General features: G+C 38.4%; 1 protein-coding gene across 5 annotated transcripts in view; it reads right to left on the reverse strand.

Annotated features, from left to right (window-relative positions):
• CD47 (CD47 molecule) overlaps positions 1-26,894 on the reverse strand; it is a 52,922-nt gene that overhangs the window by 9,924 nt on the left and 16,104 nt on the right. For all 5 annotated transcript variants that reach the window (XM_045850761.1, XM_045850756.1, XM_045850760.1 and 2 more), the window contains exons 3-7: positions 20,765-20,854; positions 7,314-7,421; positions 6,080-6,172; positions 4,936-5,034; positions 3,452-3,544 (exon numbers count right to left, since the gene is read on the reverse strand). In XM_045850761.1, coding sequence (XP_045706717.1) covers positions 3,452-3,544; positions 4,936-5,034; positions 6,080-6,172; positions 7,314-7,421; positions 20,765-20,854 — 483 coding nt within the window. The remainder of the gene's footprint in view (positions 1-3,451; positions 3,545-4,935; positions 5,035-6,079; positions 6,173-7,313; positions 7,422-20,764; positions 20,855-26,894) is intronic.

Genomic DNA, 26,894 nt, shown 5'->3' on the forward strand with positions numbered 1-26,894 from the left:
CTTATTGGAAGCACAGGGAGAGTGGTTTGGTCCTTGCAACCAAAGAAGAAGAAGAAAGCTTTTCAAAGCACTATGGAGTGAAATGGGTTTGGGAATATGAGTGAATTCACATTTAGCAAACTTCCAAATAAACCAGGCAGAATTATAGAACCTTATTAGGCGCTCTCATGACTGTTACATGTATAAATAACTCACTTCAACTAAGCCATGCCCTCTATCTGTGTTCTGTCCAGAAAACAAAGAACCGAACAGCTATATAAACTACTGACTGGTAATGTGAAGAATCAGACGTAAGATTTTAGAGTTAAATTTTTGAGCTCAGAAATTTATTCATCACAATTAGTACTAAGAACTAACTGCCAAGTAGCTCCTTTTCTATCCTAATGACTTGTAAAGAATAGTTTGTGCGTTCCCATTCTCAGGCACGGGAATGTCACATTTAGCTGGCCAATTCTGAAAAAAAGATCTACAAAGAACAGTGGCTCAAAGGGACACAGATCAGCTGGGATCCCTTTAATATTATGTAACCAACCCGTGCAGAAGTTAATTTCACTGGACTTAATCCTCTCTAATAAGCATACGACCTATGTAACAAAAGAACGATTGTGATTTATCTGCTGCCACTGGGGGCCTAAGGCACTGGCAGCCATAGCTACGTATTTTTAAAACCTCGAAGCCTTAAGCATTTCATATGAGCTCACTTGCAATGTTTCTTGATTTGTTCTTCTCCCCCTGAAATGCCTGACACATGCCATAAATATATTAATATTCTCAGAGTTTGAACTTTCAGGAATACTTTTTTCTATTGATACCAAATGCACCTCTCCTCAACAATGGGCAGGAAAATATCACTAATTTACATACATATTCCATGTCATTCTAATATATTTGAGATGTGGTAAATATGCTTTCTGACCACTAGTAGGTTGATTTGTATCAAAACGTGATTATATGTACTTATAGTGGTAATGGCTTTAAAAATTAACAAGTATATAAACACCCTATATAAATAGCAAGCTTAACTTTATCACGTTTAGTTAGTTCCTTTTAACTTCCTATATGCTCTCCCATTGTTATTGTCCCCAGACCCTAATTTCCTTTCATAAAATTTAAGTGTTTCCATTAAAAAGATATCTAACATAATTAAAAGCCCAGAAAAAAATGAAAGTTAAAATCTTACTCTTTAAAGTAACAAGTAAGGCCACAAATTTAAACTTGGAAATAATGAAAATGATAAAAATTAAACCTCTCATTGGGACATTAATTTAATCTTAAAAAATAGCCTGGATTTTTTAAAAAACTGTCTGAGGGTTTTATTGCATTTAAGTCGAGACACATTTATTAGGCTTTTCCAAAGCAGAGCATCTGCAAAGAGTAAAAGTTATTTTGGAAACATTTATAATTTTACTTCCTGATTTGAGTGCTCAAATTTGCAACCTTAATGTTACATATAGTCAGATTTACAGATTACCTAAGAAAAATACATCCATTCTCCCAGCCTAGTACAGTATCCAGAGAGCAACTTTCCTGTACCTTTTCTCTTCTCGCCCTTCAATTGAGGGAAGGTGTGCCTCTGAACTCTAGTATCAGACAAGTTGATTTGAAAAGTTAATTTAGATTATCATCATCATGTCAATAAAACTGGACTAAATTCTTAACTTACAATAGGTATATTTATATGTTAAACTATGATAAAAATAACCTGGGGAAATTTTCATCATTTCACTTTCACTTTGATTTTAATGTGAGAACAGTGTGTTCGTAACACACTGTTACGTAATACTGGTTCCACAGGCTTCTGAGGGGTGCCAGCAATGGAGAAGATGGAGAGCAAGGTCAAGGGGGTGGCAGCTAGACAATGCCTATCTCCGCTTGAGTCAGCATCTCCAGACCTACTGGCAACTACTGAACATCGTTCTTTGTTACACATGGAAGACATGGTGGAGCACAGCAATGACAGGGAGAGCAAGCCAGATGATAAGGGAAGAAAGAAAAAGGATCTGACCATCAGTCAGGGACACTGAATGCTACAGAATGTCATATGGATACTGTAGCTCATGTACTGTTCTCAGGCACTCATAGGGAGCGACATAATCAGCAGTGTCATCTTCAAGAACCAGACAAATGGTGATTGGACGAACCAACAAAAACAGAATATGTATCAACATTCACAATGTGATGCTCACGATAGCTACCAAATGAATGCCACTATGCTTTAAAAGACTTAAATGTGCTTTTAAGATTTAGGAGGCATGAACCCAGAAAATTTCACTGATGAAAAAACTGTGAGTTTATGAACACATAAACTAAAATAGGTACATTTAAGTATTGTATTTTAATTGTTTAATAAGCATTAATTAAAGGGAGACAAAGAATATGTAACAGAATTGAATTCAATAATCAGCCAGCAAAACCCGAAGTTCAAAAATAAAGATAGAATTTCTTTGAAAGTACTGTGCAAGTCATATGGAACATTATTTGACTATGTGGAATTGTTAAATGCAAAGATTATCTGAAGTTAACAATTCAAGGTTTGTATGAATTTTTAGAAACATACAGTTAAGTTCACTTAAAGCAAAGACTGATTTTTTTACTCCATTAGTTTGTAACTTTTGACTATTTTACTAGGGGGTTAAGAGTTTGCTTTACTTCATAAATTTAAAAAAGCTTTTTTAAGGGATACAAATACAAACCAGATTGTAGGAAACATCCTTAGGCACTAATAAAAGCAGTTATCTCTATATATGTATTAAAAATAACTTAACAGAAAGCTGTCAACCGCTAATTGGCAGATTAAATATGAAGTTTAGAAACAAAAAGCTAATTCCACACTTAGTAACAACTGATATTAAAAGTAAAAAAGCCTAAATTTTAAAATTCATATTTTAAAGTCAAGTATCAGAGGACACTGCTCTTTAATTAGCAAAAATGACAGATTTTGAATTTCAATTCCTGTCCACTTATGGGTGTCGAGGTCTATAAACAATCGGCAGGAAGAATAAGTGACAAACAGACCTCTGAGAGAGAGTGCAGTCATAAAGAATGGGCCGATTAAAAATCTTTTCTACTTATTAAAATGAATCCTCAACCAGCTCTCCTTTTCCATAATATAAAAAGGTTTATACATTCTAAAACACAAAGTCATTTTCTTTTAAAATAGTCTATAACCTAAACTTTTTCATTTATTCATATGATTTCTACCCTCTTTCATGAGTTACCAATACATTTCTTTGATCCTAACTTGAGAACCAACCAAAAAGCGTTTCCTAGTTACACAGGGTGGGGCACAGTAGGTTTACAGTTGTTCATATGGAAAATAATAGAATAGTTAGTAAATCATAATACAAGAATAAACTCTATTTCACATATACTTACAACTGTAAACCTACTTTTGCCTCACCCTGTATATCTGAAATCTTAGCATAGACTACCAAAAATAAAATTAACTTACCATTGAATTTCATATAAACTAGTCCAAGTAACTCTGCTAAAGCTACAACACCCAAACCTGAAATCAGAAGAGGGCCGTGCACTGGGGAACATGCTGTAAAACAAATAAAATCTTACATTAGAAATTCATGTGAAATAATTGAACTTCTTAAAAGAAACAATAAAAATAATAAAATCAAGTTTTAAGGAAAATAATGATTTTTCTCATTATCAAGAAACACTATTTACCTATATATATGTTCATCCATTCTTCACTCAGTGAAATAACTCTAATTTTATTTTTTTATCTGCAAGTGACTCATTTTATTTTTTATTAAAATAAAAAACTCCTTGTTTGCATAAGGTGTACCTTATATGAGGACTAATGAAAGATGGTCTGTAAGGCCTAAGCCTCCAACCATTTGTAGCCTGGTTATTTTAAAAGCTCTCTTATGATTCCAAGCAGTTTGGTGGCAAGAACGATGAGCCCATAAGCCATATATAGCCAATGTGGAAAGCACTGATCTCAGTGGAGGCGAAATGAGAGTTTAAAATAAAACCTCACAACACTCAGTGCTGACAAGAATGCAGAGCAACAGAAATGTCCATTCGTTGCTGGTAAGAAAACAAAATGGTTAGAGCCACTGTGGAAGACAGTTTGGTAATTTGTTGCAAAACTAAATATACTCTTAACATACAATCTAGCAATTGCACTCTGTAGTATCTATCCCAATGAAGTTCAAAATTATATCCACACAAAACACGCACTTCTATATTGTGTGTCTAGATCTGTGATTTTAGAACACATCAATACCTTTCCAAAGTACTGAAAGCAACCAAGATGTCCCTCAACAGGTGAATGGATAAACAAACTACAGTCCATTCACACAACAAAGTATTACTCAGTGCTAAAAGGAGGTAAGTTATCAAGCCACAAAAAGACATGGAGGAACCTTAATGCATACTAGTAAGGGAAAGAAGTCAATCTGAAAAGCCTAGATATTACATGATTCCAAGTATAAGGTGTTTTGGAAAATGCAAAACTATAGAGGCAGTAGAAAGATCAGTGGTTGCCAGGGTTTTCAGGATAGAGAGGATGAACAGGCAGAGCACAGAGGATTTTTAGGGCAGTTAAACTTTTCTGTATGATATTCTATGACTATGATCCATGTCATTACACATTTACCAAAATCACAGAACATACAACACCAGAGTAGACCCTAATATAAACTACAGACTTCGGGTGATAATGCTATGGCAATGTTGGTTCAACACACTGTAACACATGTACCACTCTGGTGGGGGGTGTTGATCATGGAGGAGGCTGTGAGTATATGGGGTACAGAGGAACTCTCTGTATTTTCCATTCAATTTGCTGTGAACCTCAAATGCTCTAAAAAAGTAAAATCTATTTTAAAAAAAAAAGAAAAAGAAAAAGAAAGTTCTGTGTAAGAGAAAGTTCTAGTAAGAAGAGAAATTGGGACTAGAGAAGAATGGGACCCTTACCTGAGACACAAAGGCTTAGTCCAACCACAGAGAGCACAAAGCCCAGCAGCTGAATGACCAGTATGGCAATGCTGAAGGAGGACAGCCCAACAGCTGGACCTTTGAGGAAAAAGCACGTTGAGAGTGTTTAAGAAGCAATCACTTTGACTTGTATTTTGTACAATCAAGGCTAGTATGGTATGACCAAAGACTGGCTCTAAAGTTCCTTGTCAGATAGTAGATGCTTTCCCAGTGATCTAAACCTAACATTCTACCCAAGCAGTCAGCTCCAGATTCACACACTCAGCAGCCTTTCATTTTTGCAGTGAGCTGAGCCAGACTGGCAGTTTTCACCTAGAATCTTAGAACAATGCTGCTTTTAGCGCACTCGTGCGTTTTACAGTGTGAATGGCTATTATGCAGGGCTCTGCCACATGCACACAGAACTGCCCTGGTGGAGGGCCATTATGCAAGCATGTCATTGTAAACACCACAGCCTCTATATTTGGGTCTAGATCTGTGTTCGTATAATGAATTAATACCCTTCAATGTACAGCAACCCAGAGAGAGACTCTAAGACCAGGAGTTAAATGTGCAAATAGAAAAAAATAGATTCTTTGATAGTAACAAAAATATTCAGTGATTTACTCCCAAAATGTAGTGAAAATGGTACCAATTATAGGTTGGAGATTATATATATTCTTTTAAAACTACAATGTTAAGATTTTCTAATAACTAAAAAATATATATATTTTTTCACTCTATAATTTATAACTCTATAATTCTATTTTGCAGAACTACTTTTTTTTTTTAAAGTGAGGCTTAGCAAAAGAAAGAATGGGAATGTTTACTATCTACTTATAACTTTAAAAAACTGAAATAAAAATATGAAGATAGTCATTTAGAAATTACATAGCATAATTTTTAAAATCAACTGACTTGCATTAAATATATAAAGATTATTTTTTACAAAATAATTAAATACCGAGAAAACCTAATATAACCTTAAAATTAATCCATATGGGGAAAATTTCACTAAGAATAGCTAGGGACATAAACCAACTTTCACTGTGTTATAAAAAACCATACAAGACTATTTTAATCAAAAGTGTCATTTTTAAGTGAAAAAGGTAGGCACAATCATGCTAAAACAACAAATACTTACTTATCATAAACATAGAGTACTGCAGTAATATTAATATCACTGTAGGAACCACAATTAAACCAAGTCCACTGGCTTTCTTTGCTGAATATTCACCTATTAATAAAGATAAATAATATTTAAAATATTTTTATACATACTTCCTACTCCACAAAAAGTCAAAGTACTTAATTTATTAAATGTATTTATAGTAATACTACTCTTATAAACTGTAAAATGTTTAAAAATATGTGCTTCCCCCCAAACTTCACACAAAACAAGTGACTACTGTTTTATTTAAAACCAAACTTAAGATATCTAAATGTCACCATCTAAGTCTCAACATGCCAAAACCTTGAATTGGCTTTGCTTCCTTCTTAACTACCTTGGGGCCTCTCTTACCAATCCCTTAATCTGCTGTATTTAATATGTCCCAAAGTCAGAATAGTTATTCTTTCTAGATGCCTTCTGAATTCACCTCCTTCTTCCCCACATTCTCACCGACTCCAGCTGCAAACAAAGCTGCCAAATTTATGTTCCTAAACATTACACCCATACTGTATCCTGCTCAAAAAACAATGACTTTATATAGTCTACGTGTTAAGCCCCAGCCTGTCTTTGCTGTTCTTTCCATGTGCTGCGTACCCTCATGCCCCACCCTCCAAATGCAAATGCTGTTTCAGGTCAATTTGTTTCCCACAGTTATTCCCACATCCATGTCTTGGCCAATGAAGTTTGCCTCTGCAGTGGGTTGAATGGTGACCATAAAGATAGGTCTACCTCCAGAGTCTGTGAATATTAATTTATACAGCCAAAGAGTAAGTATTCCATTATATGGCAAAGGATACGAATAAATTTAGGATCTTCAAGGAGGGAGCTTATTCTGGACTAACCAGGTGGGCCCTAAACCCAATAAGTGTCTTTGGAAGAAAAAGGCAGAAGGATATTTAACACAGGAAATTGGAGTTATGTTGCCACAAACCAAGGAGTTGCAAAGACTGCCAGCAAACACCAGAAACTAGAAGAGGCAAGGAATGGATTCTCCCCCTTGAGTCTTGGGAGGGGAGGGAGTATACCCATGATGATGTCTTTATTTCAGACCTAAGGTCTTCAAAACTGAGGGATTTGCTCTTGTTTTAAGACACCCAGTTTGTGGTAATTTGCTATAGCAACCTAAAAACTACTATTCCACCCCACCCCCAGCAATGTTCTCAACCTTATTGATCCTGACCTCCCTCCCAGTAACCGTGCATCTTACCTGGGACCAAAAGGATGGCTCCAATGATGACAAATGCAGTGAGCACTATTCCGGCAACAAATAAAAAAATGGACTTCTCCCTCGGAACACTGGAACTATATTTAAGTGCTTAAAGAAACAAAAACAAAAATAAAAATAATTCCATGAACTCAACCCAAGAAGTGAAGGCATTTCTGTCACTTAAAAAGTACAGCAACAAACTGACAACTTCCTAGAAATGAATAGCCCTTCTGGAACAACTCCTTCACATCGCGTCAAGACACCTCAAACTTTTTCCTTAAGAAGTCAATGACAACAGTCATGACAGTATAAATACGGATGCTGAATTTGTAGGTGATGCTCGTATCCCCCTACACTTTATAGATAAGTCATGTACCTTACATTAGGCTTTCCCAGTTAACATTTAGGGTCAGGTAAGTCTTCGTGGGGGAAGGGGGCTGCTCTGTACATTAGAGAATGTTTCGTAGCATCCCCACCTCCCTACAAACTACATGCCAGAGCACTCAACACCACCCCAACTCCACGTTGTATCAATCAACAATGTCTCCAGCCAGTGTCAACTGTCCCCTGAGGAGTAAAACTGCCTCAGGTTTACAACTGGTATAGATAATGCTTACGGGAAATAATCGACTAATTAGTAATACTGAGAAAAAGAAAACTTTGTTCCAGTTTACATAAAATTAGTAAAGCATCTGGAAATCTAGATATTATGTTTTTAAAAAGTAGAATAAACATTGGACAAATCACACACTCTAGAAAACCTAAGGGGAGGAAATGCTTAAATTGTTCAATTAAAATATTTTCTTAAAAATATACTATAAGTACTCAACAGGAGTCATTATGCACATTATTGATTTTGGTGCTAGCTCTATTGTCAAGAATCTGGTACCTTCCTGAAAGAATAATGTAATGGATAAGCCTAATAATATTATTTCTTTTACTGTATCTTCACTTTTTGGGTTTTGTTCTGATTAATATTAAAACTATTTTTTTTTACAAAAAAAAGTTGTTAAAAGTAACCTAAAAGCAGACTGAGTAACAGAGAGAAACAGTGCATGATTGGAATTCTGTTTGGTTCCATCCAGGCTATTAATCCTGAGGGGGCAAATTTTTTAAAATGTTATATTTAGCATTAAATTTGTTCCAGTAAAATGACAGGTCAAATGCAGTATGAATGACAAATAACCCCCTAAATGACTACGCCAATACCTATTTGAAAGGCATTATAACTTAGGGTTATATGATAACCTATGGTAAAGTATTTGAGGTATTACACAGGCACCTGAAGATTTTCAAAAATCACTACCTACTCATATGTTAGATTGTAAGCCTCAACTGTCTTCTCTTTAGGGAGAAGATGGAGAGCTAATCAATCCTCAGTCCTGAAGATGAGCAACTGAAATTCACATTCATCAGAAAAGGGAGAAAAACCGTATGGCAAGTTCCCCAAGCTTTCGTTTGATCCATGCAGGCTTGGGACTTATCCCTCAGCCACACAAGTCACCACTATGACTCAGTCATGTCCCTGCCTTCTTATCTTACAGGGCACAGGTTTTCAGACTCCCTATTTTCTAGGCTCAAACACTAGTGAGGATAAAATTCAGTGTATAGGTTACAAAAGGCACAGACATAGAAAATAAACTTTCTCTAGACATATGTGAGGTTTTCCATGTAACTCAATGCATACTGTTATCTAAACAGAGCTTGAAAATTCTACAAAAGGGTTATAAAATAGAAGCTGTTTCAAATGCCCCTCACAATTAATCAAACATTCAAAAGATACTCTTCCAGGTTTAACTGAATACATAAAAGAGCTACTAAGATTAAGCAGCAAGAATTCACCTTCAGAGGACAGTAGAAGTTCATGCAAAAAGACTGACATACCATTCTTAATAAAAATAAGAGTTTGACCCTTATATAAAATTCAACCTCTTGAGGCTTAGAAGAGTTAAAGGAAAAAAAAAATACTACCAAGAATAGCAACAAAAATAAAAGACCATAAAATACTATGATTGACAGTGTTTTACCATAGAATGACCTTTTCAAAAGCTTTGCATATAAATATTGGAGGTAGCTTTAGTTTCTATTAATTGGTTCAACTACTATTTATTTTCCAGGCTACATGCAACTCTTCCTTAAATCAAGCAACCATTTCTATTTATTGATTTTTGAAAGAGGGGAGTAAGACGTGGGGGAGAGAGAGAAACATCAACTTTGTTATTCCACTTATTTATGCATTCATTGGTTGCTTCTTGTATGTTCCCTGTAGCCCCAGCCAGGGCTTAAACAACCATTTCAAACAAATATATTAGTGAGATCCATTTATGTAAACACAGGAATGAAAGAGTATCTATCTCCATGTTTTCTTTAGTGAATCTTTTAAAAAGAGTTTCATTTGCTCATTTTCTTTGCTCACAATGGCCACATTTTGGCACATCCCACAGCAAGTGGGGAGACAGTATTTTGCAGCCCAGTTGTTAATTTTTTCATTGTAGCGACAGGGTTTGGAATCTAGTATAGATGCTACAGAACTCAATAATCGTGAGGATCTTTTTGTTTTTGTTGTTGATCTTTTCTTGTCCTTTAATAGATAGATTTATCCTTATTTATCAATCCTATAAAAATTTAAATGTAAACAAAGGAAATAAATTCAAGTAACTCTACAAACACTTAGCATTAAGATAAAGATAATTTAATGTGTTCTTAACAGCAGGCTCTTATCAAACTTCTTGGTATGATTTTCTAGTTGCTTGGTAAGGCAGTTTATATACTGTAATTTTAAAAATATGCATGCTTTAAAAGATTCCCTTCAGCTAAAAGTACTGAAATCAATACAAAAAAAAACAAATATTAGAAATAACAGTATTTACACTTTTTAAATACTTTGTAAGCATCAGTTTAGTGTTAGAACAAAATTTAGAGGGAGGTACAGAGAACTCCCATACCTTCCCTGCCCCTGTACATATATGTAAGTCCTCCATTACCAATATCACTCACCAGAATGGCACGTTTTTCACCAAGAATGAACCTACACTGACACATCATGATTACCCAGAGCCCGTCGTTTGCCTTAGGTGTTGTACATTCCATGGGTTTGGACAAATGTAAAATGGCATACACCCATCACTACAGTATCACACAGAGGATTTTCACTGCCGTAAAAATCCTCTGTGCTCTGCCTATGAGTCTCCCCCTGTGCCCCGCTGCTAGCAACAGCCGGTCTTTTCCTTGTTTCCACACATCTGCCTTTTCCAGAATGTCTTATAGTTAGAATCATACAGCATGTAGCCTTTTCAGATTGGCTTCTTTCACTTAGGCATATGCAGTTAAGGTTTCTCCATGTCTTTTCATGCTTGATAGCTCATTTCTCTTTATCTGGATGTATCACAGTGCATTTATCCACTCACCTACTGAAAAACGTCTTGGTTGCTTCCAAATTTTGGCAATCATCTATGAGCTGCCATAAATATCCATGTGCAGATTTCTACATGGACATAAGTTTCAACTCCATTTGGATAAATACCAAAGAGCACAACTGATGGATCATCATCCAAAATAGTATATGTGATTTTGTAACAAACTGCCAAACTGTCTTTCAGAGTAGCTGCACCATTCTGCATTCCCACCAGCAATGAGTGAGAGGTTTCTGTTGCACCACATCCTCACTAGCATGTGGTATTTTAGTTACATTTTTAAACCATATAACCAGAACTTATAACCTCAGTGACACCTGACACAAGCATACCAAAAATATTGGGAGGCAATACTATATTTCTGTCAAGAAATTCAGAATTCTAAGGTTTCCCTTTTTTTATACCATCTATAAAATATTTGATACCATTTATAAATCTAGCCAGCTACTTTTCAGAAATGAGCTAGGTTGCTTCATTTGTTTGTTCTACAAATATGTACTGTGTAGCTACAGTGTAGTTGGCCCTTTCATTGTCCATCTCAACTAAATCAAAATACAAGTAAATTACTTTGTTCAAGAATTGATTGAGCACCCACTGTGTGATAATTAACTATTCTAAGTGCTGCCTCAAGACCCTTATGTTCTAATGTGTGAGTAAGTATGTGTGTTTGGGGCGGGGGAGAAGTGAAGGATGGGAAGTGTTTCTCCCAGATCTTCCTCTTCAGTTAAATAAAAAAGTATGGGTCTATTCCAGCCTAAGAAAGTCCCTTTACGTAATTCATTCATGTGAATGAAGAAGTGGCATGTCCCTCTAGTCACGTGAAGAAACACCTAATGTTGAAAATAGATACTCCAGTAGGGTTTTCTCCTTTCCTGGTCACTGATATAAAGCACATGTAAGATAGAATGCAGGTTGTGGTTATGGAGCAACTAGAGGTCGATGTTCAGATCAAGTAATATCTATCATCTTAGTTTTCATAATACTCTGAAGACAGAATTTGATAAGTTCATATAGGCTCACACAGACCATAGCTCTGATATACATGAATTTCAGTTACCATGATGTAGCTAAATAATACAAGTCCCCTAAAATTACAGTTCAGATTTCAGTACCATAATATATTGAGTCAATGCCTAAAGTGCAAACTTCATTGCCATCTGTTTAGTCTACAAATCACAACATAAATAACAGACGTGTAGCATGATCAGTGACCAATCTTGTCACTTTTTTCAAAGACTGTTGGGGATTGGTCACTGTACATCTATTATTCACCTCATGCATGGACAGCAAAGCATATGCTGCGTTAGCTTCTGTTTCCTGGTGATAAACCACTGTGACATTTACAATGGATAATCCAAAGAGGAAACTGGGCAATAAAGATGAAAGAGCAAAGAAATGAGAACTGATAATGCTGGAAGTGAAATTCGAATAGAACATAAATGACATTACAGAAGAATGAGCTGACCGTGGGAATGTCAACACTACTGCCATTTCAGAGACTATATATGCAGCCAGAGAAACTTCATAAAAGTGAGTGTATTGGCATAAATTAGGACAGTGAGGAGGCAGGGACACAAAGAATAAAGATGCCCCATAAGAAGTGACTCTGGCAAAAACTTCACATGAAAGGACCTCTTAGAGGTCGTCCATGACACTGAAAATGCACAGGATAAAACCCTGGAAGCTGAGCTGAACTTGGAAGGCATGTGACAATTCACCAAAGCACAGAAAAGATGCTTGTTCTCTACTCAAAGTTTTATGACAAGAAAGCAAGCATGTTAAAACTACTTTCACTTTCCATGTCTTAATATTTTAGTTCAGCATCTTACTAAATACTAGTGTTTTATTTTTTATTTTCTAATACAGTTATTACTGACAGAGTTTTTAAAAAAATTTTCCAATTACAACTGACATACAGTGTTATATTAGTTTCAGGTGTACAGTAAGAGAGTTTTTAATGTTTCAACAAAAAGTTTTGGCGGTCATGGAGCAATAGTCATTTTTCATATTTATTACTAGATTGCTCCACAGAGTTTCAGCTCACATGGTCAGGCTTCCAGTCTCACAGGTCTGTGTAAAACGAAGACTCCTTGTATACGGCCAAAGTTCCAAGAAGGGAAAAGTCAGTCTAGACATACCTATCTCAAAGAATTTCAAAATGTTAGCCAGTTCTTGACATGGAGTTGAACCGTAATCTTATAGGAGGAAGAAGTCATGGTGAGCAGCACTTGAAATCTTTTATCAAACATCTAAATAATGAAAGTGCCTCTTACATTATCAAAGAATGAGGACGGACCACCCTGAAAGTCAACCAGGAACATCACGTCAGTGGAGTGGGAAACTGTGAGACCAAAACCAAGTGCCTGCAATGCAGTACTATTAGAAATTCATTACCTCAGGTAAAGCTCAGTGTTTGATTCCAGTAATCTCTGAGCTATTTGCTAAGCCTAAGAATCTGTTTAAAAGTCCTTAAGTTAAAGCTAAAGGCAAAGGTATTTTGGGACATTTTCCTGTAAGTGAACTTTGTCTTTAAAAGGCTCACCATATCTGAGAGCCCTTGGATTGGCTTCAGGGGTTCAGAAGTCTTCTCAGGCTTCTTCCTCAGTAGGGGCAATGGTCTCCTCAGATCAGTTCAAGATACCGTCCTGGTATAAAGAAACTCTGTCTCTTCAAGGTGAAGGTATAACCTGTTGTCTTTACTGAATGTTTAACCTGTGGAAGGTCCAGGTTTTATCTAACACCACCAAAAGACATACATGCAGAGCTGGGAAAACCACTGAGAGAAACCCTCTGTGGTCAAGTACAGGCTGTAAATGGTAATCAGAAGTTAAGGAGAACTAGAAACCTACAAAGTAAAAGCCATGAGAGTTAGAATTACTATTTATCCTTTATACCACAGGTGGCAAACACAAGGCCCATGGACTGAATTCAACCCTCCACCTTGTTTTATCCGCCTGGCACCTTGTTTCCACCCAACGGCAGTGCCGAGCTCTCGCTTAACTGTTAAGGAGCAGTTACATTTATACAGTGCTAAAGTTACATTTGGCCCTTTGAAGGCAACCATGAGGCTGATGTGGCCCCCGGTGAAAATGAGTTTGATACCCCTGCTTTATACCATGCTCTGAAAAGTGTATAACCAGAACTCCAGTGAAGATGGCAGACAGGTAAACGCAGTACTCACATCCTCTCACAACCATATCAAAACTACAACTAAAGTACAGGGCACCATTACTGAGAACTGCCTGAAACCTAGCAGTTCCACTGAAATGGAAGTTTTACAGCTAAGGATATAGAGACAAAGCCCCATGAGATAGGTAGGAGGGGCAGAGATGAGGAATGGGCTGGTCCCACACTCACATGTGGCAGATAAAAACTGGGAGGGACAACTTGGATGCAGAGGTCACCCCTGAGAGGCGAGGGGTCCCAGTCCCACACCTGGCCCCCAAGCCCAGGATTCCAATGCCAAGAAGGGGAGTCCCCATACTTCTGGCTCTGGAAACCAGCAGGGGTTGTGGCTGAGGGAGACCAGTGACTCAGGGAGTCCCAGGCAGTTCCCCTTAAAGGGCCCACACATGGACATACTGGACTCACTGGCTCTGAGCTCCAGTGTTGGGGCTGCAGCTTGAAAGGGGTATAAAGAACATACAGGGAGGCTTCAGAGGCAAGGGCTAAAGGACCAGTTTCCTCCCAGACAGAAGTCCTGGCAGAGACCACTGTTTCTTTGCTGAGACCTTCCCACATCTGAGTCTCCATCAAACTGACTCACACTGTTAGTCCTGACCTGGTGATTCTCTGAGACACCACCCCACCCAACCTGTGGGCTCACTCAAGCCCTTTCCACTGGCTCTCCCATACAAACTGTCTGTCTTAGCTCATGCTTCAGATTTTCCTAAAATCTTTCAAAGGTTCACAAACCTCAAACAAGCAGCATCTGGCCTCAGCATGCCCCATACCTCTTGCTAATTGGCCTCAGGCCTAGCACTAGTGGTAGCTAGCCTCGGTCTGCAGCTTGGCCTCTTTTAGGCATCTCCAGCCCAGCATAAGTAGCAGCCATCTGCAGATTCCTTTGTACCTCATGCTGAGTGGCCCCAGGCAGGGCACAGACAGAAGCTGATCTTGGCCTGCACTTACAGGGAGGCCCCAAGCCAGTATACTCAGAGGTGAGCCTCAGACCTTGCCAGGGAACCACCCAACCCCCTCCACCAGAGACACACTGAAAGGGCAGACTCACTCATGGGGCAACAGAACCTACAGAAATAAGTCCTGGTCTGTGGGGTTTGCCCCTGAACAGCAGATCCTCCACTGTGGTTGTAGCCAGTTCTCATAGCCAGCTGGCTTGAGGGTAAATCCTCCTACTGATGTGCCAACAGCAATCAACGCTCAACTACAACAGGAGGGTGCACAGAGCCCACATGGGGCACACCTGGAAGACCCAGCTCAGGTGACTGGGCAGAATGCACAACTGGGCCCTATAGGACACCTACTACATTAGGTTACACTATTATGACCAAGTGACACAGCAGCTCTACATAATACATAGAAACAAACACAGAAAGGAGCCAAAATGAGAAACATGCCCAAATTGAAGAAGCAGAACAAAATTCCAGAAAAGTACTAAAAATAACAGAGACAAGCAATCTTGCAGATGTAGAGTTCAAAACACTGGTTATAAGGATGCTCAATGATTTCAGTGAGAACTTCAACAGAGACGAAACAAAAAAATGGAGATAGAAAGCATAAAGAACCGGTCAGAAATGAAGACTACATTACAAGAAATTAATAGTAGAGTAGACAAAGCCAAGGATCAAATCAGTGATTTGGAAGATAAGGAAGCAGAAAACACCCAATTGGAACAGTAAAAAGAAAATACCCGCCCCCCAAAATGAGGACAGTGTAAGGGCTCTGGGACAACTTCAAGCATAACTAATGTTTGATCATGGGGTGCCAGAAAGAAAAAAAGAGAGAGCAAGGGATTGAAAACCTGTTTGGAAAAATAATGATAAAAAAATTCCTTAACCTGGTGAAGGAAACAGACATACAAGTCCAGGAAATGCAGAGATTCCAAACAAGATGAACCCAAAGAGGCCCACACCAAGATACGTCATAATTAAAATGCCAAAGTTTAAAAACAAAGAGATAATCTTAAAGCAGAAAGAGAAAAGCAGTTAGTTACCTGCAAGGAAGTTCCCATAACTGTCAACTGATTTCTCAACAGAAACTTAGTAGGCCAGAAGGGATTGGCATGAAATATTCAAACTGAATGATAAGCAAGGACCTACAACCAAGATCACTCTACCAAGTAAGCTGTCATTTAGAATTAAAGGCCGGACAAGAAAAAGCTACAGGAGTTCATCACCAGCAAACCTTATTCAAAATGTTAAAGGGTCTTCTTTAAGAAGAAAAAAGAATAAAAATATGAATAATAAAGTGGCAATAAATACATATCTATTGATAATTACTTTAAATACAAATGGATTAAATGCTCCAATCAAAACACATATAGTGTCTGAATGGATAACAAAACAGCACCCTTACATATGCTGTTCACAGAAGACTCACTTCAGATTGAAAGACACACAAAGACTGAAATTAAAGGATGGAAAAAGATATTTCACAAAAATGAAAATGAAAAAAGCTGAGGTAGCAATACTTACACCAGACAAAATAGACTTTACAATAGGGGCTATAACAAGAGACTAAGAAAGACCCAGCAATTTCATTTTGAGGAGAAACCCAACACTGTAAATCTAAAAGACTATATATTCACTGCAGCATTATTTACAACTGCCAAGCTATAAAAGCAATCTAAGTGTCCATCAATAGATGAATGGATAAAGAAGTGGTACTTATATACAATGGAGTATGATTCAGCCATAAAAAAAAAAATGAAATCTCGCATCCACAACAACATGGATGGACCTAGAAGGTATTGTGCTGAGTGAAGTAAGTCAGAGGAAGACAAATGCCCGATGATTTCACTTATATGTGGAATCTGTAAGTGAAACAAAATAGGCAAACTAGCAGAACAGAAATATCCTCATAGATAAAGAGAACATTATGATGGCTGCCAGATGGCAGGGGGTTGGGAGGATGGGTAAAAAAGGATTAAGAAGTACAAACTGGTAGTTAGAAAATAATCAGGGAGATACAAAGTACGGCATCGGCAATGTCGTCAAAAGTATTGTAATAACTATGCACCGTGTCAGATGGGTGCTACATTTATTGGGTTGATCACTTTTTAGTCACAAAAGTCTGATAACTATGTTGCACATCTGAAAATAATACAATACTGTATATCAACTGTAATTGAAAAATTTTTAAAATATTAAAAAAAGAAAAAGTGTGCAATCTCTAGATTATAAACATAGCTGCTAATCCTCCTGTAGTTGATAACGATGGCGATATTATCAAAATCCCAATAAAGATAAAGACAATCAATGGAGAAGTAATAAAAGGTGAGACAAATTTAGAAAAACATTTATTTTTTATGTGGCTTAATATCTCTGTGACTAAAAATTTAAAATAAAAATGGTACTATTTTATGCCAGTACATTAAATGAAAGTGTATAATTAAGCAGCTAATAGAAAACCCAAGGACTCTCCTGCTGGTTCAACTCCCAGGCTACAAACAGGAGACCTCTTACCAGGGCCCCCCCCCCCCCACCACTCCCCAAAATGGTAGATTTAGATCTGTGCCTATCCCAAAGATGGGACATACAACAGAGAACGTGCACACTTGTCCCCTCAACAGAAATGAGAGTGCTACAAAGCCAGGGAGAACATGCATTTCACGTCCACATCATGTACATACAGTCCTCCGCCTAGCAATCAGCAGGCATCTTGTCAATAGACATTTGTTGAATAAATAAACAAAACAGGTTCACATTCTACTCCATCAATAACAGTTTCACTTGGTCTGTGTACCAGATATAGGTTCACTCTTTGTGGAAAAACAGTCTCAAAATAATCTCCCAATAAGTTCAGGACAGGGATGCAGTACAGAGTAGCAGTAAATAACACTTGATCAAATCCCAGTATTGCCCAGAAACTGGGCAATTGTGGGCAAACAGCCCAACCTATGCATGCCCCTCTTTCTTCTCTAAAATAGGATTTGTAACAATGGTACCTACACCCATAAAGTTCCCAGGAGATGTGAATGTGACTTCAGATGGATAGTACTTCGCATAGTGCCTGTCACACAGCACAAGAGTTCCACAAATGTTTAGGTGCTATTTTAAAAATAAACACCTTTAAATGTGAATCCAGGCTGAGTGAATCAAATATAGAGGGGCCTTCTATACACACACCCGCACACCCCACAGTTGTTTGTTCTAAGATGAGCCTAAATAAAATATTGCCACCAAAATATTTAGGTTCACAAGCACCGTCTTTAAAATATGAAAAGTATAATAAGTATTAAAAAGAACGTTCATCTCACTAACACAAAAATGAAAATTAAAACAAGATCTTTATCACCCATCAAATCAGCAAAGATTTTAGAACGATAATGACGTCAGGATTGTGAGGTGAAAGGCAGGCGGTCTCACCTGCAGTAGTAACTGATACACTGCCATTTCCCACCTCACATATCTTTAGCAGAGTTACTTTCAGAGTATCAAAAAAAATTGGAAACAATGTTTAATATCCATCAAGATAAGAGTTAAGTAAATTATAGTGCATCAGTGGAAGTAAAGTACAGGCAGCTGTGAAAGGATTTCTGAAAACATGGCGGGGGATCAGGATGTACATAAGCTATACGAATCCATTTATGGTTTTTCTTGTTTTTAAGAAAGGTAACAATAATACAAAGAAAAATACAAAAAGGAAGCAGAAAATTCACTAGACTAGGCCTACAGTTTATTTCTAGGTTGTGGGATTCTAGACGATTTTTGTTTTTTCTCCTGGAATTTTCCATATTGCATAAGGTATTCTAAAGTGATATGTATTATTTTTGAAGGTCAGGAAAAAAACCCTGTAAATCTTATTTTGTCAACACACGGCTGCCAGGAACAGACTCACTCATTGTTCCCCTAAAAATCACGTTACTAATGAGGATGTCATGATCAGCAGTCTGAGGTCAACCCAACTGCAACAAATCACACTCTGCAAAATAACTTCATGATCTTAAGAAAAGGCAATTTTTTACCTAAATTATATGATATAAGCCTTAACGCCTGGGTCTGCCAATAGGGTTCAAGGCCTTCCCAAATATCAGTGAAGACTGATGAGGTCTTGATCCTGTACCCATCATTGTACTTGATATAAAAGGCTTCTTAAAATTCTAAAAAAAAATTTCTGTAGGAATTCTAGACACTATTTCAAAGTGAGAGAAATGAAATGTCCCGACAGTTGTCACTGGTAGCCCTTTCCTCCCCCCTTTTTTTGCCTTTTAGACAAAAATTGAGAACAGCTTTGAAATCATTTTCAGAGTGCTATATATTGAGAAGAGCCTTTAATATATAACCAGTCATCTCCCTACCCATTTTTATATAATCATTTTAGATATACATGCCTTAAACTTCTGAGTAAAAGTAAAATTCATGAAATATACAATAGGCCAATCCACTACAATAGTTTCCTAGTTTTCACTTTTTTTAAAGATTGCAGAATGAAACAGATAAGTGACATCAGCATTGTTTACTCCTTGCCTTGCATAAATGCTGACTGGCCTTCAACGACTATTTCAGTGCACTATCAGGAGACAAGGAATGACTCTTACATGTTAAAAGTTTGAAAGTTTAGACTGTCACCTCAAAGCTTCACTAATTTTGTAGATCTCCTTTATCACACTGGTATGCAAATACAGTTGACCCTTGAATACTCAGGGGTTAAGAGAACTCACACCCCCACCCCAATAGTCAAAAATCCCTAAGTAACTTTAAACTACCCCCAAACTTAACTACTAATAGCCTATTGTTGACCAAAAGCTTTACAATAAAATTAACAGTTGGTTAGCACATATTGTATTTTGTATGTTATATGTATTATATATTGTATTCTTACAATAAAGTAAGCTAGAGAATAAAATATGTTATTAAGAAAATCATAAGGAAAATATACTTATGGTATTTACTGAAAAAAAAATCCACATAAAAGTGGATTTGCACAGTCTAATAACCCTGTGTTGTTTAAGGGTCAACTGTACGGTTGAGTACAGTCCTCAGCCAGAACACACATTACCTGTTTACTCAGCAGTGACAACTCTACAGTGTTGATGCTAATCTTATGCAGCACCAGGAGCTGCCCTGAGAAGTCTGTTCGCATGGCTATTCAGCAAAACACGATCAGAGAACAGAACCCTCCTGTGGCTACTTCCTAGAGGCTGAGGAATTGCACAGTAAGGATGATAAACATGGTTCAAACTCAGCTTTTCCAAGGATGAACACACGTAGAAAGAGAAGCTCAAACTGGAAAAATAAACAGAGGGAAATCTTAATGCTCAAAAGTGCAAAATCCTATCTTAACACTATAATGTAGGCTGTGACCATCGCCTCCCCAAACACAATGTGTGTGTAAGTGCTCGGTAAACATTAAAATCAGCATAAGTTTTAGGTATGTTATTATTAGGATTCCCACTATTCTTTTTTAAAAAGATTTTATTTATTTTTAGAGAGAGGGGAAGGGAGGAAGGAGAGGGAGAGAAACATCAATGTGTGGGTGCCTCTCATGCACTCCCCACTGGGGACCTGACCCACAACCCAGGCATGTGCCCTGATTGGAAACTGAACCAGAGACCCTGTGCATCGTAGTCTGGTGCCCAACCCACTGAGTCACACCAGCCAGGGCCCCACTATTCTTAAAACAACAATAACAACAACAACAACAACAACAACAACAACAACAAAAACTTCTTAGGAACTGCAGCCAACTATGGAGGACAATATATACTTCAAGGAGAATATTAAGACTGTATATTCTTATTTATAACATTATCACACTTCCTGAGATGACTTAAATAGAATATTTCACTAATATTGTCTCCTAGAAATGACAATTTCATCACTAAAACATAAATGAAGAGGAGAAACAAGTACTTACTCACAATACCAAACTGTCCCCAGAAGAGAAGCACAGCCAGCATTGGGAAAATAATGATAAGAATATTTTCATTTGTAGAAAACCATGAAACTGAGAAGAAAGAACACAAAAAAATCACAATTAATATATGCTATTGTAACTTGAAGTCCTGCCAATCAATGGCCAACAATATATTTTATTGTGGAGATGGAAAATAAAGATAATTAGTTAAAACTGTGACCTTAAACAAGCACATAAATAATTATACATAATTTATTTATATAACAGATATTTATGAAACTAAAAATACTAGTTAGTTAACTGTTCTCTACAACATTCTCCCTAAGCTGGGATTTACAGACGGAGGCAGCACGCCACAGGCTCTGAGCACAAGGCTCTGCAGCCACACTGCCCCGGTCCGAAACGTGACTCTCACTACAATCCCTGTGACACTGGACAGTCTTACCACCTCTCTGTTCTTCGGTTGTTACTCCAGTGCAAGACAGCACCTACACCTTGAAGGACTGTTGCGACTGTTAACAAGTTAAGATGTGAAAAGGGCTTAAGACAAAACTTGGCACGAATAATTTACCTTAAAGAAGAGTTAAGTCTTCCTGTAAAGACTGAACCAGGGAATGGAAGTGAGGAAGTTGTACAACTGGGTACCCACCCCCCTTACTCTGACTTAAGACCAAGACAGAGGTGGGCCTGAGCTTTTCTGAAACTTACTCTGGAACAGATGTACTCATAAGCAATTAGGCTTAAACTGACAGTTTACATACAAAGTAACATGAAGAGCTTTAGGTGTTAAGGAAGCCTCTATTAGGTGGGTCACAAGTTACCTAAACAGTGAAAATATAGCCACCCATTCTATATAAAGGAAACTGTGATATTAACACTTCAAATGCAGTTTGTTGAGAACTTTTAAGACCATATATCTATCTATGAAATTTCTCCTGTAACAGTAAAGCCAAGTAAACGTACCAAAAGCATTTCAAAGTCGGCCTGTCTGGGAGAATCTGCTGTGTGAAGAACACTTCCGAATACTGCCCAACACAAGCACTGGTGTTGCTCTGAAATTAACCCTTTCAAATCCTCCCCTATATCAGCACGTAAGGAACCTAGTGGGCTTGTAAACCATAAGGCTAGCCACACATTTCTTGTGTTAAGCTCATAATGTTAAACTCTGATAAGTGTTCACAAGAATCCCCAGAATATAACAATACTATAAATTCTTATCTTTGAGATACTAGCTTCCTGGAATCTAGCATTTTGCACTGTACACAGCAGAGACTCAATAGGTTTGCTGTTCATGGTGGCAACAGTCATAAGATAGTTTAGTGAGTGAATGGAAGACAGGTGTAGAGTTTTTGGTTGTTGTTGTTGTTGTTTTTAATGTTCCAATGGTTGCAGAAATGGTTTTCAGGTACTCTGAGTTGATACCGCCTTAGTTTCCAACTGAATTGCTGAACATATCCCTATGCCAAAGAAAACCCATTTCAATTCAGCGCAAAATCCTACAGGAAAAACACCTTTGTGAATTATTCTTAGGTTTTCAAATGCCTGAAAAACTTGGTAAAAGCTCTATGTTCTAATGGCTATTCTTAATCAACTTACTTTTCTTTACCCACTTTCTCTATTATTTTGTTTTGAGTTGGGAACATTAACTACTCAAATCCTTACAACTATATTTTTAAGATTTTATTTACTTATTTTCAGAGAGAGAGGAAGTGAGGGAGAAAGAGAGGGAAAGAACCATCAATGTGTTATATTGACCAGCTGCCTCTTGCAAGCCTCAACCCAGGATCTGGACTGTAACCCAGGCATGTGCCCTGAACAGGAATCAAACAGGTGACCTTTCCCTTTTTGGGATGATTCCCAACCCACTGAGCCATGCTGGTCAGGGTTCAAATCTTTGCAATTATTATAGGAGGAACTATTTACCCCTCCTTATTACTGAGAAAACTGAGGCACAGTGAATTAAGGATGATAATTTTGCATGTCCAAAACTGACTCTTGATACCCCTCTCCCCACCCCTGCACGAAACCTTCCCTCCTGGTTTTCACCATTTCAGTAGTGCTAACTACACCTCTCCAGCTGCTCAAGCCAAAAATCTTGGAGTCCCCCTTGGCTCCTTGGCTTCTCTCACACCCCCTCTGTTCCAACAGTCACCCCTCTGGGCTCTACCTTCAAAATACAGCCAGTATCTGATCTCTTATTCAAGATGAGCTGACGATGAAATGTTCTTTCACTGGCCTCCCTATACAACAGAACAATCATCAACAACCTTAGGACCTAAATATTAGTGAAAATGAGAGATGTGTTTGACCCTGGCTGGACCACTCATTTTGCACTTGGTACACAAACATTTATTAAAAGCCCACCATGGGTAGGATACTCTTCCAGGTATTTGAGCTATAGCAGTGCACAAGGAAGGTGGGGCAATGAGCCCAAGGAATGTGAGCAGCAGCTCACATGAACAGCCCCTTGCAGGGTAGTAAGGAAAGGCCTCTGGGGAGAGGAACTAAACCTGAGCCTTGGATGGGAAGGAGCCTGCCATGTGAAAACAGGGAAGAGGAGGCTCCAAAGGAACAGCAACTGAGCAATCGAATGTGGCTACAATTTGCTGATACAGATGGGATGGGAAGAGTTTGTTGGGGCATGATCATGCTGGGTCTTAACAGTTTGTTAAGGTAGTTTGTATTTTATTCTAAGAGCAATGGCAAGTGATTGGAAAGCCTCAAATAGGGAGGAAAAGTGACCTGATTTATCTAACACCTTCTTTGGAAGCCATGCAAAGCAGGACCTATCAGAAAGTCACCGCGGCGGTGGGGCGCGGCCCACACATGCACTCCTGACTTCAGTTTCACTCATCAGACTCCCAGATAAACAGGGGATCACTCCAGAGAAAGGTGACCAGAATGGGGATTCTGGAACCATGAGCAATGGCGGACAGAACTGGGAATACCTACCTTAGAGAAGAATAAACTTGGGGGAGAAATACTGTGGCCCTCCTAGTGAGTGTGAAATTGCAGGACTACAAACCTTAGCCTGACTTACAGAACTGGAACTGCCTGATGATAGGAAGGTACAGTCTCAGCATGACAAGCAGTTAGGCAAAAATTCTGAATGACCAATCAGCTGGGGTGTGATAGAAGTAATTCCTGAATTAGATGGCAAGATAGACTACATAACTACTAATGACTCCAGGCCTCTGTGCAGAAATAATAAGTGTAACAGATATTTCAATGACAGAAGACGGGATTATAGTATACAAGATATTATTGTCTAAGTGATTCCTACATGAAGCTTATCAGAATCACCTGGGGTTATTCAAGCTTCACATACTCTCCCCTCTCAGCTCCCACCCTAAGATTTTAATATGTTCCCCAGAGTAAGTGTATGTGTGTGTAGGGGGGCGGGGTGGGGATGTGACAGGTGTCGTCCATGGTTCTCAGTTTAAAATCCCTGCTTCAGACCTCTCCTGTAATTTACATGAATGTGCTGCCTCCTCTCACTGACATGAATGTCTTACCTCTCTCTAATTTGTTAAGATGGGAAGAGTTGGAGGATCATTGAATCGGACATTCAAGAACCAAATGAGATGATGGGGAGAAACCCAATGTTTCCTATAAAACCACTTACGTGCCCATTAAGCTATTGATTTGGCATGGTAATACTGTCAGGTGGCTTTTAACTCTTGTTCCCCAAAGGGGAGAAAGACACAAAATATTTCTCTAAGGTTCCCTTCAGCTCTAAACTCCTATGGCAGTTTAGAAAATAAACTTAAGAAATAAAATTTCTTAAGAAAATAAATAACTTAGAATGGACTAAGAACAGTATCCAATATTTTTCCATCTCAGGATTAAGAAAAACTAACCAAAGGCGCCATGCCCTCGCTCCACCTGAGCTAGGACTGACACAGCTGTGCCGCTCTCTGGCCCAGTCCCCGGTCAGGCAGGCAGCTCCCAGGAAGGGACCCTCCATATTAGTGAAAGAGCCAGGGAGTAGGAGTAAGAGAGTGTGGTATATGGATGAGTGTTTAATTTTTGCTCCCAAGCCTACGTATTATAAAACCCAGTACTTTGTTTTTCTTATCACTATATAACACAAAAAACTAAAGAAATCACTTCAATCAATCAAGTGTACCTGTCCTTCAAATACATACAGCATACCTCATTTAACTATGCTTCACTTATTACGCTTCACTGATGTTGTGTTTTTCTACAAATTGGAGGCAAAACCTTCCACCAGCATAAAGATTACAACTTGATTTATTGTGATGCTCGCTTTATTGGGGTGGTCCAGAACCAAACCCTCAACACCTCCAAAGTACACCTGCATGGCGCAAACCCTCACAAACACAGAGAACACCAGTTCCCACAAAAGAAGGTCACAATAAAACTTACAACACTAAAATTCAAGCCAAAGTTTTACCTGATGTCTTAGGATTGTGATGACTTTTTTAAAAAAAGATTTTATTTATTTATTTTTAGAGGGAGGGGAAGGGAAAGAGAAAGAGTGGCAGACAAACTTCAACGTGTGGTTGCCTCTCACCCACCCCCTACTGGGGATCTGGCCTGCAACCCAGGCATGTGCCCTGACTGGGAATTGAACCAAAGGGTAGCTGGCCAGCACTCAATCCACTGAGCCACAGCAGCCAGCTGTGATGGCTTTTTTTGAGGTACTATCTTAGCTATAATTCCAGTTATTTAATCAATCCCAGAACTGTAAGGGGGCTCCCCAAATCTCTGCCTGCTGCAGTCAGCCTTTTATAGTTTCTTCTCCTTGGTGGAGAGGTGGGACTGTGAGTAGGATGAATCTCATTCCTCTGATTGTTGTGTCATGTGGCAAAAGGGATTTTGCTGGTGTAATTAAGGTCCTCAATCAGCTGACTTTAAGAAACAGAGATAGTCCTTGGGAGAAGGCTAACTTCATCAATTGAGCCCTTAAAAGGGTGTGCGCTCTTCCTGGCAAAAGAAATCCAACATGTGAGAAGGTTTCAATAAGTGGGAGATTTTCCTTTGCCGGCTTTAAGTACAGAAGAGGCTATGTGGCAAGGAACGGGGCAGCCTCTAGCAACGGAGAAAAGCCCTTAGCACACACCCAGCATAGAAACACAGCCCTCAGTCCTACGGCCACAAGGAACTGAATTCTGCCACAATCATGTGAGCCTGGAACAGGACCCCGGCCTCCATATGAGCACACAGCCTGGCCCACGCCTGGATTTTAGAGCCCTGCCACACCTCAACCAGAACTGCGATTTACAAATCTGTGAGCTAATAAATGGGTATTGCGTTAAGCTGCTTTTTTTGATGGTTATTTGTTATGCAGTGCTAGAAAACTAATATAAGGATCTTGTGATGCCTTCATGTCAACATTATGAACACAGTATATATCATGTTGACAAAGATGGAAGCAGTAAACTGTGCTGTACTTGAACTGACCTTTTTAAACAAAATCCTAATAGCCTGCTTGGGCAAAATGTAAAATCTTAAGATTCTAAGTTTATAACTATTATTTACCTTTAGTATTTGATTGTTAACAAGGTGTCTGAATGGAAACTATATACCATGGTTAAAAAAATACTGGGTTTTGAAGACAGATCTACATTAAAATTCTGACCAAGACTCTGACTTTGAACAAGTGCTCTAAATCTCTCTTTTTTTGAATGGTAAGACCTATATCTGTCTCCTCGAGATATCATATGATCTCTTACTGAGATCATAGGATACAATATACTTGAAGTATGTGGCATCTACTCAAATAAATGTTAGGTTACTTTACTGTTCTTATTTGTACTGTTACCACTTCACTGAAAGCAGGTATCATATATTAGTCACCACTAAATTCAAATTCAAAGTGCCTAGTACAGTGCCTGGCCCACAGTAGATACTCAATAAATCTTTGTTGATGAGAGAGAGAGAGAGAAGGAGGGAGAGAGAGTGAGGGAAAGGGAGGGAGGGAGGGAGAGAGAGGGAGAAAGACAAGGAGGAGGAGGAAGAGGAGAAGCAGGAGGAGGAGGAGGAGGAAGAGAAGGGGGGAGGAGGAGGAGAAGGGGGGAGGAGGAGGAGAAGGGGGAGGAGGACGAAGGGGAAGAGGAAAGGAAAAGGGAAGGAAGAAGGGAGATTTGTTGTCCTACTTATTGAT

This window comes from Phyllostomus hastatus, unplaced genomic scaffold (assembly GCF_019186645.2).
Source record: "Phyllostomus hastatus isolate PE091 unplaced genomic scaffold, TTU_PhHast_1.1 phas_contig_86, whole genome shotgun sequence".
Classification (NCBI taxonomy): domain Eukaryota; kingdom Metazoa; phylum Chordata; class Mammalia; order Chiroptera; family Phyllostomidae; genus Phyllostomus; species Phyllostomus hastatus.